Genomic DNA, 14,102 nt, shown 5'->3' on the forward strand with positions numbered 1-14,102 from the left:
CTAGGCTGCCTGGTATGACATTATTTTTATCGAAAGCCATTTGGGTTTTTATGAAGTCCTTTGAAACGAAAATAAATTCATGCAAAAAAAAAAGATTATCATATACTGAGTGGGTTTTTTACTGTTTATGGAATGGTTTATAAAGCGGATTTAGTTGTTTAAGAGTGAGTTGGATCAAATGCTCCTGGACCACAAGGCTGCTGCAGATTTAAAAACATGTTTAAAATACATAATCTACATATCTTTTAGATTACCCAGAGGGAGGTTTCAAATTCCCACTTACTTTGCTGTTCTTTTTTTTTTTATTCCCCTTGGGGAGGACATTAAAATTGCTACTCCGTTATTTGTGGACAGATCAGAATCAAATGTATTAGGCATACAAAGCCAGTTTTTTTCCTCTCAGAGTTAATTAAACTGAAAATTAATTGAGGATTTACATTTTCTACCATTTTGTTATTTTTGAGGACAGATCAGAATGGAATTTCTTAAGTATATTCTTAGAATGATGACACATCGATCCTCTTATTTTTTCTTGCGTCTCGGGTATAATTAATTCCATTAATTAATTGCGGACTCATTGTTACATGTAGGTTCGGAGATGCCAATAGAGGGAGCCGGGCAGTCTGGCTTCATTTTGAGTCTGTTTTTAAACAATGAATGCACATTAATCCAGAAAACAATTGAAATATTTAATGTGACAATCAGTTGGAGAAAAAAAACCCATGGATTTGGCAAATTTGCTCGTTTTTATGATTAAAAATGCACACTTTCTATTTTGAAACATAACCTTTTAACTTGCATAATCAGTGGCTGCCAAATCATATTTTTTTCCACTAAGTTAAGTTAAGTGTTGCTTAAAACTGACCTGTTGTACCAATTGAAGAGCAGCCAGTTAACCCCCTCTAGCTGGTAGTCCCTGAGGCTGTTGCCATTCCTGTATTGTCGCGACTGCTCCCTTTTCTTCCACAGATTAGCTGGGGGCCGCTCCTAGAGGGAATGAAAAGTATTTTTGTTTGTTCTCATTGGCTTGCATAAGACGTTAAAACAAAGAGTTCAAAAGATGACCAGGAAAATATTTTGGGTTTGAATATAGTATGACAAAATATGTGAATATACAACAAAAACACAACAGAATACTGGTAATCAAACCTCATTGACCGCCATTGACAGCAACAGATATCCACTAAAAATATGGCTGTGGTTCAATTTCCTCTTACCATCCTACGCGAGTCCGGCTTGACCGCCTGCAGCTGCTCGAACTCCTCGATCTTGCTCTGATCCACGTCATCCTTCAACTCCCACGTGCTGTCCTCGTATGGCAGGGAGCACCATTTCACGAGGTAGTAGACCACTTCCTGCCGGCAGACAAGTAAGAATCTAAGCGCTTTCATGGCGGCGACAAAAGACCTGCCGGGAAGCCCTTTAGCGTGGCCTTGGGCATTTATCAGGCACAAAAGACAGCGCTTGAGTGGAGAACCATGACACAACGAGACATAGAAGATAAAACGAGGAAATATTATCTAAGATGACAGTGTGAAAATTTCTATCACGGTAATCATGACCAAAATTGTGTGTAAAAATTGCAAGAAAGATCCTTAAGACAAGGAAGCATTTTGTCAATAAAAATGAAAACTATCCACCCACCTCTGGCTGTTGCGGGTTTATCTAATAAGCATTTATCTAATCTTATTTGTAAAAAATAAACAGGAAAATCACCCAATTTGTCAGTAAGCGATGTTTGAATGAACAAACATTTCATTCCTGTTAACATTTTAAAAGAAATGATTGGCATTACCTCCCCAGTGTCCTTGTCCTCGCAATAAGACACCTCGAGCACACGGTCGACCTCGACATAGTCTGGGTTGAAGAGCTCTTCTTCCATCTGGGAAATGACAAGGATTGATACAAAGGGAGCGAATCATTTCCCGCGCCTACTCACCAGCTGGAGTCAATAGGCATACACAGATGTGCACACACACACACCCACACAACAAATGAAGACACCTCTCAACCTTCTACCCACACCGCCTTCATAGTCATAAGCATGCACCAGGTAACATACACACACGCCCACCCACTCTCACACACACACACACAAAGCGCAAGCGAGTGTACGTCGCCTTACGTCGGCGAAGAAGAGCGCCCGTTGTGCCTGTTTCATCTTGAAGCGTTTGATCTTCTGCTGGATTCTCTTGTCCTTCTCCAGATGGCCCTCGGTGGCCCATTCACAGTGGAGGTAGGAGCTGCACGTATACAAAGACACACGGGCGCTTACGCAAGGCAGTCCTAATTAAAGATGAAACAGTTTGAAAATGTTGCATCAAGATCATGGTTACCATGATCAGAATCATCACAAATATTGGTGATCATCACTGTATCACAATGAGATTTATATTTACAAGATACCAGTGGCGGGCCGTCAGGGCCTTCAAGGCCTTCTCTGCTGGCCTAAGAAATATCTGAATCATATATTATATTTTGTCCATCAATACTTATTAAATAATTCCAAATTGTCTGTTAGTTTCCTTTCATTGCTTTTCCCCCTGGTTGCACTGCTTCCAGATGTGTGTTTTCATATTGAAGCATTTAACCAATCACATTTCAGCCATTATTTGTTGCCAGGGTCAGAAATCTGCCTACCGGCCTTAACAATCAGTTCTGCAGGCTCTGCTGCATTAAACAAGTGTCGATAAGACTGTTGCCTTAACTAATCAGATTTCGAGTTGGCAACACCACAGTATTTATATTTAATCAATAAATGCTGTTTTCGGCTGGATTTTACCCCATTTTCGGGCAATGTTTGCCAGTACGCCATTGACATTCATTGCTGTCTTTTCCCGGGAAAATGGCCCGGTTGTAATGTCTTAAAAGCTGCAGTATTTGTATTTAATCATTAAATGCTGCTAGGAAGTGGATTTTACCCCATTTTTGTGCATTGATTTACTGATTATTTTTATGTGTCGCAGCTGTAGCTGCAGTAGAGGTTTTACAGCCATAAAGTAGTTTTTGAGGGTTGGATTGATTTGTTGAAGGCGCTACAAGAAAATGCATGGACCGCCACTGCAAGATACCGATACTGAGCATCGAATCACTAGACACCCAAAACACGGTTTCTTAAAATCTATTTTACAAAAGATTCACACTTTAACCACACAGAAAAGAAAAGCACTTACTAATTTTTGTACTTGACAAAAAATTCTTCCACTTCGACTAACACTCCTGGGGACACCTAGATGACGGATATTAAGAACATGCTACAATTTACTACACAGATGACAGAAAAAAAAGCCCATTAAAAGAAAAATACATCACCTCCTTCTTGATGACACGAGAGGACATGATTTTGTCCACGACGGCGGCGTCTTCTTCACTGGGGTTTTCCTACAAAATGGAGAAAACGATGGTCGGCTTCTTGAAACATTTATTTTCTATATCCTGAATTTCCATAAGAGACGGCCATAAATCAAACAGGTCGTGATACGTCCTGGGGAAAAATTGTGATTTTGGACGGCATTAATAATTCATAGAGGTTGTAAGATTATGCCCTAAGAATTAGCTTTTTTATTAAAATAGCAAATCCCTGAAGAATCAATCTGTTTAGCTATTTCTTTCCATTCGTTCAGAAATGTTATGAGCATATTTTCGTTGCTATCATTAGATATGTACTAATTTAGCCATTTAAAAACTAAAAGTAAAAGTACTAAACAAAAACACACTCAATCTGGCCAATATTAGTGTGTTTCACTATGAGTATCAGTGAATAATTCATCTTTCTGCCATGTTCCACATTGGATTCCATATGTCAGTGTATTTTTTGTTCATTTGGATGGGTTCATATTTCACAGTGTAATTTTAAGGGGGTCCATATGCAATACAACACCTGTACTTTGGTCTGCCTTATTTTAGTCTCATTATAAAGCAGTGGTTAATTCATGTTGACACTTTTAGAAGTTCCAAGCGTGGGAAAAAAAACATGCAAGTACTCACTACAAAAAGCTGCACTGCAGGCTGCCTGGATGGCGCGGAATTGGCCTTCTTGGCTTTGACGATGACTTTTCCATCTTCATCTGACAGCCTGGCCTCCAGCTCTTCGGCGTACTTCTTCCTCTTCACCTGACGATTAGAGCGTCTCTTCTGTAAGACACCAAGAAAAACACTGTTATAAAAACCACTAGCATGCTAGTAAGGAATCAACTGTCATTTTAAAATGCAACTTAAGACAGCATGACATAAACGGTTAGCGATTCGTTTGATCACTTTTTTAGCAAAGTTGCTTAGGTACCTACAATAAATGAGTGTAATTGGCAATTTATTATAACTGTTTATTATTGTTTTGATATTATGTTGTTTTAGTATACTTAAGTTATCCCAAAAGAGAAGGGGGTATTACACATACTATCCATTTGTACAAAAAATATTAAGAAAAAGGTTCAAATTGTATGGATCTTTACCACATGCCTTAGCACATTACGTTTTGTGCTAATCATTAACATGTTAACATTAATGAGTTTTTTCCGGTTTACTTTTTTTTTTTTTTTTTGTGTTTGACTTTAAGACAATAGAAATGTCATTTTAAAATGTTACTTAAAAAGACCACTTTTGATCCCATATCACTATTTTTGTATTGTATATAATACATACTATTATCACTATGCGTTTTGTAACACTAGTGCTTATTTTTACTAATGACACATGGCTTTTCATCATTCTAAAGTTACTATGAATAAACACAAAATGTGAGCAAAAAAAAGGTACGTCTATTCAATTTCTTCCTGCCTAGGGTATTTATAAATAACATACACGTGGTTGACTGCTTCCGCCGTCCATACAAAACACCCGGCTAATAATACATAATACGCTGTTCATTAAAAACAAAGACCAACGGGGCAAAGTTAATTAGGTACCTGAATCGATGGATTGGACAGTTTACAAACACAAGAGCTTATTTGACTGGACAATAATGGAAATGATGATATGTATTTGTTGTATCTTGCGTGCAGTGTGTTTTTGTCAAGAAGGAAGTCACGAAAGGAAGATGACATCACCTCATGTTGCCAAACTCCTCATAAGAAACGGAATCATGTCATTCCCTCCAATATGCCAAAAGAAAGACTACATTCAAAGACAGCATCATTGCATCTGTTATCTAAAAGTTCCATGTTGAAACAAACATTCCACACTCAGCACATTCTTTTTTTACCATTCTATTCCATGAGAATGTGCTGTCGACCTTGCTTCGACTTTAGTTATGCCATCAAAAGAGATCAAGATGCTCACTCAAGAGAACTATCTGCTATTTTATATGCATTTTTTCTCAGTTTGTACATAAATGCAATTAGTTAGATCCCAACTCACATTTCAGATTTAAATAAATGTGAATGAATAACGGTAGTTTCTTTTTGATTAAGTGAGAAATGCCATTTAAACTATGAAGACTATATGTTTTAAATGTCAATTTAAATAGTAGATATACACTTTTTTCCCACTGTTTGTGTGCAAATTTGTGAAAATTTTGTTCCAAATTTGCCTCTTTACCTGGTTTCTGTGGATTTGGAAGAAAAGACCCACCGGCAATTGTTTTTGTCTTAACAGATGATTAATTCTTACCGAGTCTTTAGACGTGTGTCGAGGCGGTGGGTCTTCATCTGACTCCTCTTCTGAAGAGTCGGCCTTTCGCTTCTTCTTCTTCCCTATCTTGATGACAATTTTCCTGAGGGAGGAAAAACAATCACAGTTGCTTTACCGGTAGTTAATGAGGAAAAAGGGTAGTGATAAATGAAGGGTTGTTATAAGTAGCAAACACCAGTAAAGTCTGTAGAGGAAAGGTCGGCCAAAACTTTGTCTTTACATCTCTTGGTCTATAATATTCTAAGAACAATGTAGAACTTTGGTTAATTAACGCAGTAGCATATAGTGACAGACAGAACAATTAAATGTATTTCTACGAGGTATCAGAAGGTAAAATTGGCACGTCCTACACACAAAACAAAGCAATAGCAATTGCATTTAACTAAAGTGCTAAAGTGGTGAAGGCTCAAATCACTCGGAACATTTTTGAGTATTTATAGGGGAAATAAAATAAGTTTATTATAAAAAATACTGCACTTTTAGTAACTTTTTTTCTGGCATTGCTTCTTGCCAAGCAAGTGGTGTCGTTTTTCCATTTTTTACAATACAAAATATGGAAAAAGGTTCAGAAATAGGCTGTGTGTAATGATGTCATCCATCTGTTATATGGCATCTCTGTAAATGTTGAATAAAACATAATGCTGACCTTAACATAAATATTGGCTACATGAAAAATCTAGCCACTAAAGTACTTTAAAAAGAATGGCAAAGTCAATGTTTCAGCATCTGACCCCTTCTGCTGCACATATTTGAGGTGGGGGTGGATGGTGTGGGCGAATTGCACTGTTTCACTTGACTTCAACTAGAACAAAACGTAACAAAACAAAGCGGCAAAGATGAAAAATCTGGATCTTCATTTTTTTTTTTTTTATGCCTTTTTGCTGTCCATTTAAATATATTTATAAAAGAAACAACTAAGCCTACATTCTTCAGAAGGGCGGCAAATAAAAAACTACAGTGAAATAGGCCATTTATCAATAATTATATTTTGCGGCGGCAAATTGCCAGACGAGGTCATGGGAATACCTTTCGTGAAAATTGTCTATGCACGGATTATCTGCTTTTGGCAAATGTGAGAGGACATGTTCCTGCAGCGGTGCAGTGCTATAAAGGGCTGCCTCCTCTTTCTGTCTGGTCCTCCCCCCTCCTCCCATGCTCATAATATTACATTTCACAAACCCTCTGACAATGACACTTTACGGTTGCCACGCAACATACATGCCCTTGAGAGCAGGGGTTTTGCAGCACAGCCGGTGACATCACATCCTGTGAGAAAGGCAACGCGGCCGGCTGCGAGTTTACGGGTCCCTGACAGGGAGCGTTTTGAAAAATGTGCCAAGTCAGGGAGACACAAAGTCTGGGAGTTGCGACACTCAGAAAGATTGCATAGAAATAGACAAACACACACACCCTTTATTTAAAGCAACTGAATAGTCTGGTAATTGATCTAACTCTAAAAGATTTTTTCAAAGTAAAAAAAAAATTTAAAAAAAAAATGCTTTTTCATTTAAAGACGTTGAATTAGTACTTTTTCCATACCTATTCACTATTCGACACCCATCTAAGATTTCACATAATTCCAGAGTGGGTGTACAATGTATAAAAGTATTTTAAATAGATCACTGTTGCGGATTTTCACCTGTTGTGGAAAATGTATTTGAGCAAGAATTATCAGGCCCAAACTAGAAATTATGCGGATTTTCACATGTTGTGAAAAATGTATTTGAGCAAGAATTATTAGGCCAAAACTAGAAATTACAATATAATCTAATATAACAATACACACTAAAAACAGCACAGTTTAAGAAAAGGAAAAATCTAAGAATGAAAATGTCATCTAGATGTTCCTTTTCCAGCACTCAAGTGGACAAATTAGCGTAGAAACAAACAAAGTCACAACAGAGCCGCAAGTCTTACAAAATAAGAAAAAAATATATATATTATAACATTGGTGAGGTATCCACACACCATGCAAAATATTTATTGAAGAAATACTCGTTTAGTAGCAATAATGCGGTTCGGAAAATGTTGTGGAATATGGGCACTGCTTAAACCTCCATTTTCTATCACATAATTGCTATCATATGCACCATTTTGTGTTAAATTTTTCCCACTACTCTGCATTATTGTATCTGGGAAACAGCCCGCAACGCAGGAAACATTACAACAGCTTTGAGCATAATGGAAGAAGCATATTTATAATCGTGGGGAAAAGAAAAAAAAAAACTATCAAGAGAGAGGCGGGGCCACAATGCTCTCATTTGATAATTATATCTAGTCATTTTACAGCAGATACCCTGCATGGAAAAATCAAGTTCCAGTCTGCAGACAGCTGAGAGGGCTCAAGCCACCACAATAGCCTTCGCTTGACTAATGAGCGCATCTCAGAGATAAATACAGGGAGAAAGGGGGTAAATTATATCCTGTCAGTAGATTGTTAAGACCTATTAAAAAGTGTGATTAGCCACTTTACTGACCAGTTCCATCAGGCAAAAATTGGGGTTACACTACGACAGTAGGTAAACAGCTATACTATATTAGGTAAACAGCTATACTATATTGGGGCACCATTCGCACCTTTCAAATCCATGAATACGCATTTCAGTGGCTAGCAGACCGATATTATAAAAACAGGCCATTTTTACCCTATGCTTAAGTTTTTTTCAGATGTCTTTCACAAGGAGCACCAAGTCATCGCAGTGTATAAATTCGATGTTAACGAAACAAATCGATTCAGTCACAGCAGTATCAAAGTGGCTAACCAAAACGGACGACTGAGGCAGATAACAGGCGCATTTGTAACTCCATTGCAAATTTAAAGAAGTGTCAAGTGTGACCACAGGCAAGCTTCGCCAGCATCAAGAGCAGATGATGACGTCTGAAGGAGGAAAGGCCAAGAGCATCCTCCACTGAAATGCTTTAATACTTGATGGGGAGCTCCCGAATAGCGCCAGCCAATGAACAGGACTCTCCTCCCAGGCTGGTTGTCATCATCTACGCAGTATGTCTTCATTAGTAACAACATGTCATGTGAGCCAATCTCAACTGTACATCTTTTACAGAAGCCCACCCCCACCTCCATCATGGCTTGGGCTTGCCAGTAGCGACGCAAATGACGGGACTTTGACCTTTTCCAGAATGCATTTTAAAAATGTGTTTGTCCCGTGAAACTCGTGCTTGTTATGAAAGAACTTCCAGCTTCCTCATGCCCTATTTGTGACCCAAGGAAGGAATTTAATCTTTCAAACCCAACTCCAGTGATCAATGCTGTCTCAGTGTTTCCCTCAGCTTCCTGTCAAAACTAGGTGGCACCAGATAGTGAAAAGGGCATTCTTATCTGTGTATACCACAGTTTAGTTTTAGTCTTTCAAAGACCCAATTGCCTTTTGGGCACTTAACATTTCCCCAAAACCTGTAAAAGAAAATTAAGACATTGGTTTAGAGGGGGATGTTTTCTGAACTTCACTAAACCAAGGCCCACCACAAACGAAAAGTACACTATTCACCTTAAAAGGTATTTAACATATTGCACCATAGCAAGTCATGGTTTGATCTTTTAATCAACGTACTATGTACTCCAATATGATCTCTCTTCTTTAGTTCCCAACACAACTGTCATCAGCCCAGCTTACAAACCCTGTGTCCATCAGAACTCTAAACTTGCGGTAACACAACACACAATCCCTTCTGTGTAATAACTTCGGGGTGAGGTAATATGAAAAAGATGTTTGGGTGGTAATCTGCCTCCTACTGGGTGACTGAAGGTAAGTGAAAGACAGCGAGAGGTAAGTGATCCGCTCGGGGGGTGATGTGATGTATCCATAACGGCAGAATGCCAAATTACGAGTCCGAAACTATCACTTATGTAGGTCTTTTGCCGAGAAAATGCACCTTATAGAGAAGCACTACCAATTTCGTCATACGCAGTTTCTGGGTGTGATGACAATTAGGCTTATGTTGTTGATGATGACGACAGGGCCTATGTCCGATTATTGTTATTATTATTACATTGCAGGATGGTCATGAAGGAAAATGGAACCTTCCATCTATGAACCCCCCTTAAGGCTCTTTTCCCCCCATTTGGGGTTTTGAGTTTTTCCTTGCCACATTGGGGGGTTTATACCAAGGATGTGGTTGGTTGATTGTGGGCATGTGAAGCCCTTTGGGACTCGTTTATCATCCCTTACTGTAAATAGACTTGACTACACTGAACCACCATCAAATGTGATTGACCTAGCAAATAAAAACACCTTCTGGAATCAATCAGTTACAGATTACTATGCTTGGTTTCCAAAACAATGGCACAAAAAGAAGTACCATTGTCAGGAACAGTGGTTTACAAGCTATAAATGTGTCCTGGATAAAAACAGTGAGGCTTTACAGAATTTAGGAGCACTCAAAAATAAAAATGAGGTAAAAAGTGTCAAATGGCTAGTTTTTGAGATGCAGTGGTTGTGCGAGGTATGAATGGTGACAAGGTAGTGAATCTAATAGTGGCTAAATAATATCATAAAAGGGGTAATGTCATAAAAAAAGGGGAAGTGACAGGTGCAATAATGTAGGCAGCAGATGTGTGTAATCAAACTTTAGCATTAAATATCTTGAATACTTAAGCCAACCAGCACTAAATTATTTTGTTTCCATCCATTATTTTCCATGTCACCACAGCATGTACAATTTATCCATTTTTATCTCTGAAGTAGATATTTTCCTAAATTTTGTAGACCAGTGTAATTTGCCCGTATGATGAATCACCCACACTGACTCTTTACACCTTCAATGTAACACTTTGCACACGCCCACCATGATTTTGTGCTTCTGAACTCGCCATCAGCTCACAGCAAGAGGCACTCTCAAGTCAATATCGACAGGGCAAGACAACCACTATGGCTTAATTCATCACAACATAGGGTGTCATTTCCTGTAAATGTTGTAAACTAAAATGTTCAAGAAATGGACACACATGTAATAATAAATGCTACAGAAGGAGGGCCTAGAGAATTAATCTCTGTTCACAGCCTGTGCTCTTTTCTAAATGTAGGCCATGGCTGGTTACATGGAATAAAAAAAAATGGGTTACACAACTCATTACCCTGCAACAAGGACGCTTATCGGTGCTACATTTTCAAAGACAGAAATTAGACCATTCGGGAAAGCATTTAATGAAATGGTTAATTGTTTAACCTTTATTTAACCAGATAGAACCCATTGAGATCAAGATCTCTTTCGCAAGGGTGACCTGGCCACATTCAGTCTCAGACTCATACCTAGGGGCGATTTAGAGTGTTCAAACAGCCTACCATGCCTGTTTTTTGGAATGTGGGAGGAAACCCGAGGACCCAGAGAAACCCCACGCAAGCCCGGGAGAACATGCAAACTCCACACGGGAGGACCGACCTGGGTTCGAACCCAGGACCCCAGAACTGTGAGGCCGAGGCGCTAACCACTCCGCTGCTGAGCCGCCGCATAGACTCCAGCGCGCAATGAGTATGGGGAGAAAGCACTCAAAGCTATACAATATCATAATATATTGCTTTCAGGATTAAATAGAACACGTGTCAAAGTGGTGGCCTGGGGGCCAAATCTGGCCCGCCGCATCATTTTGTGTGGCCCGGGAAAGTGAATCATGAGTGCCGACTTTACTTTCTGTTTTAGGATCAAATTAAAATGAAGAGTATAGATGTATATTAAATTTCCTGATTTTCCCCCTTTTAAATCAATAATTGTATTTTTTTAATCATTTTTTTCTGTTTTTAGTTCAAAAATAATTTTGTAAAATCTAAATATATATTTTAAAAAAGCTAAAATAAACATTTTTGTATATCTATAAAAAACTGAATATTCAGGGATTTTAATCCAGTTCTTTTAATCAATTTATATTAAAAAAAATCTAAATATTATATCTAAAATGGTCCGGTCCAAAACGAGTTGTCGTTAACGCGGCCCGTGAACCAAACCGAGTCTGACACCCTTGAAATAGAAGAACAAGAGTGAATCTGTTGCAAATCTGAGGGGGGGAAACTACAAATCAGTTTAAGAGAAGCCACCAAACTAGCATGCAAGCAACCGAGATAAAACGTACAGCAGTGCCGATGCGTTTGATGCGTTCCTGCTTGAACTAATTACCACAAGCGAGTGTGACATAAATTACTCTTGGTAGAAGACAATTCCGCATCATCACCTCATACATTCATTCATTTGCCGCCCCAGCCCTGCCATTTGTACTGGCTGCTCTTCCAATCGAAAAATACTGGGTGTGGCCTAGATATTTAACAACGACTCTAAACAGCAGCACAGGGGGAAGGGAAGCCAGATTACACTTGCTTGCATAGACGAGCCAACGCTGTGTCACATGTGAATGTAGCTTTTGTTTGCTCTACTCTCTCTTCTAATGGCTCGTGCCTGCTTTATTGTGGCGGTACGCAGTAAAAGACTGAACTTTGAGCTCCCACACATCATGAACTCTGGGGAAAAAAACACCAGCAAAAATGTTCATTTCAAATCTAAACGATCTTCAAATGAACACCATGATTGAAGTGAATGTTTATTAAAAAAAAAATAATAATAATAATAATAATAATAATAATCGGACATAGGCCATGTCGTCATTACCACAACACAAAAAAGCCTACTTGTCATCACACGCAGAAACTGCGTGTGACGAAATTGATGGTGCTTCTCCATAAGCTACGTTTAATCGGCAAAATACCTAAATAAGTGTAAGTTACGGACTTGTAAATTGTAAATGCAGTTGCCCGTTTCTAAACCATACTAACTTTAGCCATACAAAGTCCAATTTATACCAGATGAAAACGTGCCATAACAACAAGTAGAAACAGAGAGATGTTCGATAATTTCTTAGCAGTCTGGTGCAAAGGTCGCGCTTACTGGCATATCGTAGTTGACGTGTAAATACTATGGCTGAGATGGCAGGCGCTGTGTTGACACCACCCCGCAAGTGCACTCTGTGTACACAGCGAGGCACCATTATGGTGGTGGCGAATACGAGCCTCATCATAATCATCTGGTGTGACAATTGGAAAGGGACCGTTGTTTTTAACATAAAAGGGGCTGAGGTTTATAGTGTCACACTTAACACGTCTCTCCTGGTATTAGCGCAATTCCTAAAGCAACACCTTTTTTTCCAATCCTACACTATACTACAAATTGCCATGAAATAAAGTCAGTGGAGCAGTTTGAGTTTGGTTGGTTTGCAAAAGGTTAAGAAAAAAAAATCCATGGGACCAATTCTACGTCACCACATGCCACAGCAATGTAGACATGAAGAGTTAATATAGGGATGAAGTAGTTAAATGACTACACAACTATCGTAGATGAATAATTATCTGGGAAATCTCCCAGGCAACATTTCTTTTTTTCCGATATAGTCAAAAGAATACAGAAGATTAGAAGCACATACCCGATTTTGGGCTTTTGTTTGGAGGTGGACGACGGGACGATGCAGGCCTTCCTGGAGGCTTTAAATTTGGACCGTACTTTGCCGTTTCCTTTATGCTCCTGACGACTCTTGTGCTGTGATGACGAGCTGGGAAAGCTCGTGGGGCTCATGATCCTTGGGATGTTCTTCTCTCCACGTTGTCGGGCTTTAGCTACGGCCTCCGATATTATCCGATTGGCCTTTTCCTGTTTGTCGTAGGGTACGGCATCTGCCTGATGGTGTGTCCGCCGCGGCGTCCTTTTCTCTGATGGCGAGCTGGATGAGGACGAGGAAGATGACGACGATGATGATGATGATGACGAAGAGGATGATGAGCTGTTCTTCATCACGGGACTAAGTGCCCGGACGTGACTCGTGGGACCATTGGAGTTCTTTCGAGGCTTTAACAAAAAAAAAGAGAGGAATAATAAATTAATCCATGTCGTTTTTTTCTGATTCTAAAACAAAAGTCGGTGGTTTGACAAGTTACAGAAACCGACAAAATGTGATCCTTGCACTAAGGATTAAACCCCTGTTAGTTCTTGAAGTAGTGCAGTAAATGTGGCAGAAGAATGTTATCAAATACATTATCCCTGGAACATATCAAAACAACGAAAAAAACTATGCTGTATGTAGGTCACCATTTGTATAAACGATGCATAAAATGTTTTACATTCTTTCATCAAATGGCCCCCAGAAGACCTTCACTTCAGGAAAAGCCGTCATTCGTCCAAATAATCTAGATCAGGTGGGTGGTAACCTTGAAACTGAGCGTCATATGAAAAATCTGCTGAAATGAAGTCATACCAGGAAAAAAAAAAGATAATCATAGCATTGGAGCTCGAGTTTGTAAATAATCCTGGCCAGGCTGATACCTGATCATATGTAAATGATATATGGCGTGACTGCCGCGAGGCCTAGTGGCATGGCCTTAATTATTTTGGAGGCAGAACCCATAAATGGACAAGTTAACATCTGCATGCCGGGTTGACGAGTCTGAGTTTTGTTCTTTTAAATCACACAATTTAAGATAAAT

The 14,102-nt window shown here is 39.1% G+C and overlaps 1 protein-coding gene across 8 annotated transcripts in view; it reads right to left on the reverse strand.

Moving 5' to 3' along the window:
* Nucleotides 1–14,102, reverse strand: part of chd9 (chromodomain helicase DNA binding protein 9) — a 56,586-nt gene that overhangs the window by 22,826 nt on the left and 19,658 nt on the right. For all 8 annotated transcript variants that reach the window (XM_077594808.1, XM_077594791.1, XM_077594783.1 and 5 more), the window contains 9 exons: nucleotides 13,049–13,467; nucleotides 5,608–5,710; nucleotides 3,988–4,134; nucleotides 3,313–3,381; nucleotides 3,174–3,229; nucleotides 2,126–2,243; nucleotides 1,796–1,882; nucleotides 1,218–1,355; nucleotides 866–987 (listed from right to left, as the gene is read on the reverse strand). In XM_077594808.1, the coding sequence (XP_077450934.1) occupies nucleotides 866–987; nucleotides 1,218–1,355; nucleotides 1,796–1,882; nucleotides 2,126–2,243; nucleotides 3,174–3,229; nucleotides 3,313–3,381; nucleotides 3,988–4,134; nucleotides 5,608–5,710; nucleotides 13,049–13,413 (1,205 nt within the window). In that variant the 5' untranslated portion in view covers nucleotides 13,414–13,467. The remainder of the gene's footprint in view (nucleotides 1–865; nucleotides 988–1,217; nucleotides 1,356–1,795; nucleotides 1,883–2,125; nucleotides 2,244–3,173; nucleotides 3,230–3,312; nucleotides 3,382–3,987; nucleotides 4,135–5,607; nucleotides 5,711–13,048; nucleotides 13,468–14,102) is intronic.

The sequence above is a fragment of the Stigmatopora argus genome, chromosome 2 (genome assembly GCF_051989625.1).
Source record: "Stigmatopora argus isolate UIUO_Sarg chromosome 2, RoL_Sarg_1.0, whole genome shotgun sequence".
Classification (NCBI taxonomy): Eukaryota; Metazoa; Chordata; class Actinopteri; order Syngnathiformes; family Syngnathidae; genus Stigmatopora; species Stigmatopora argus.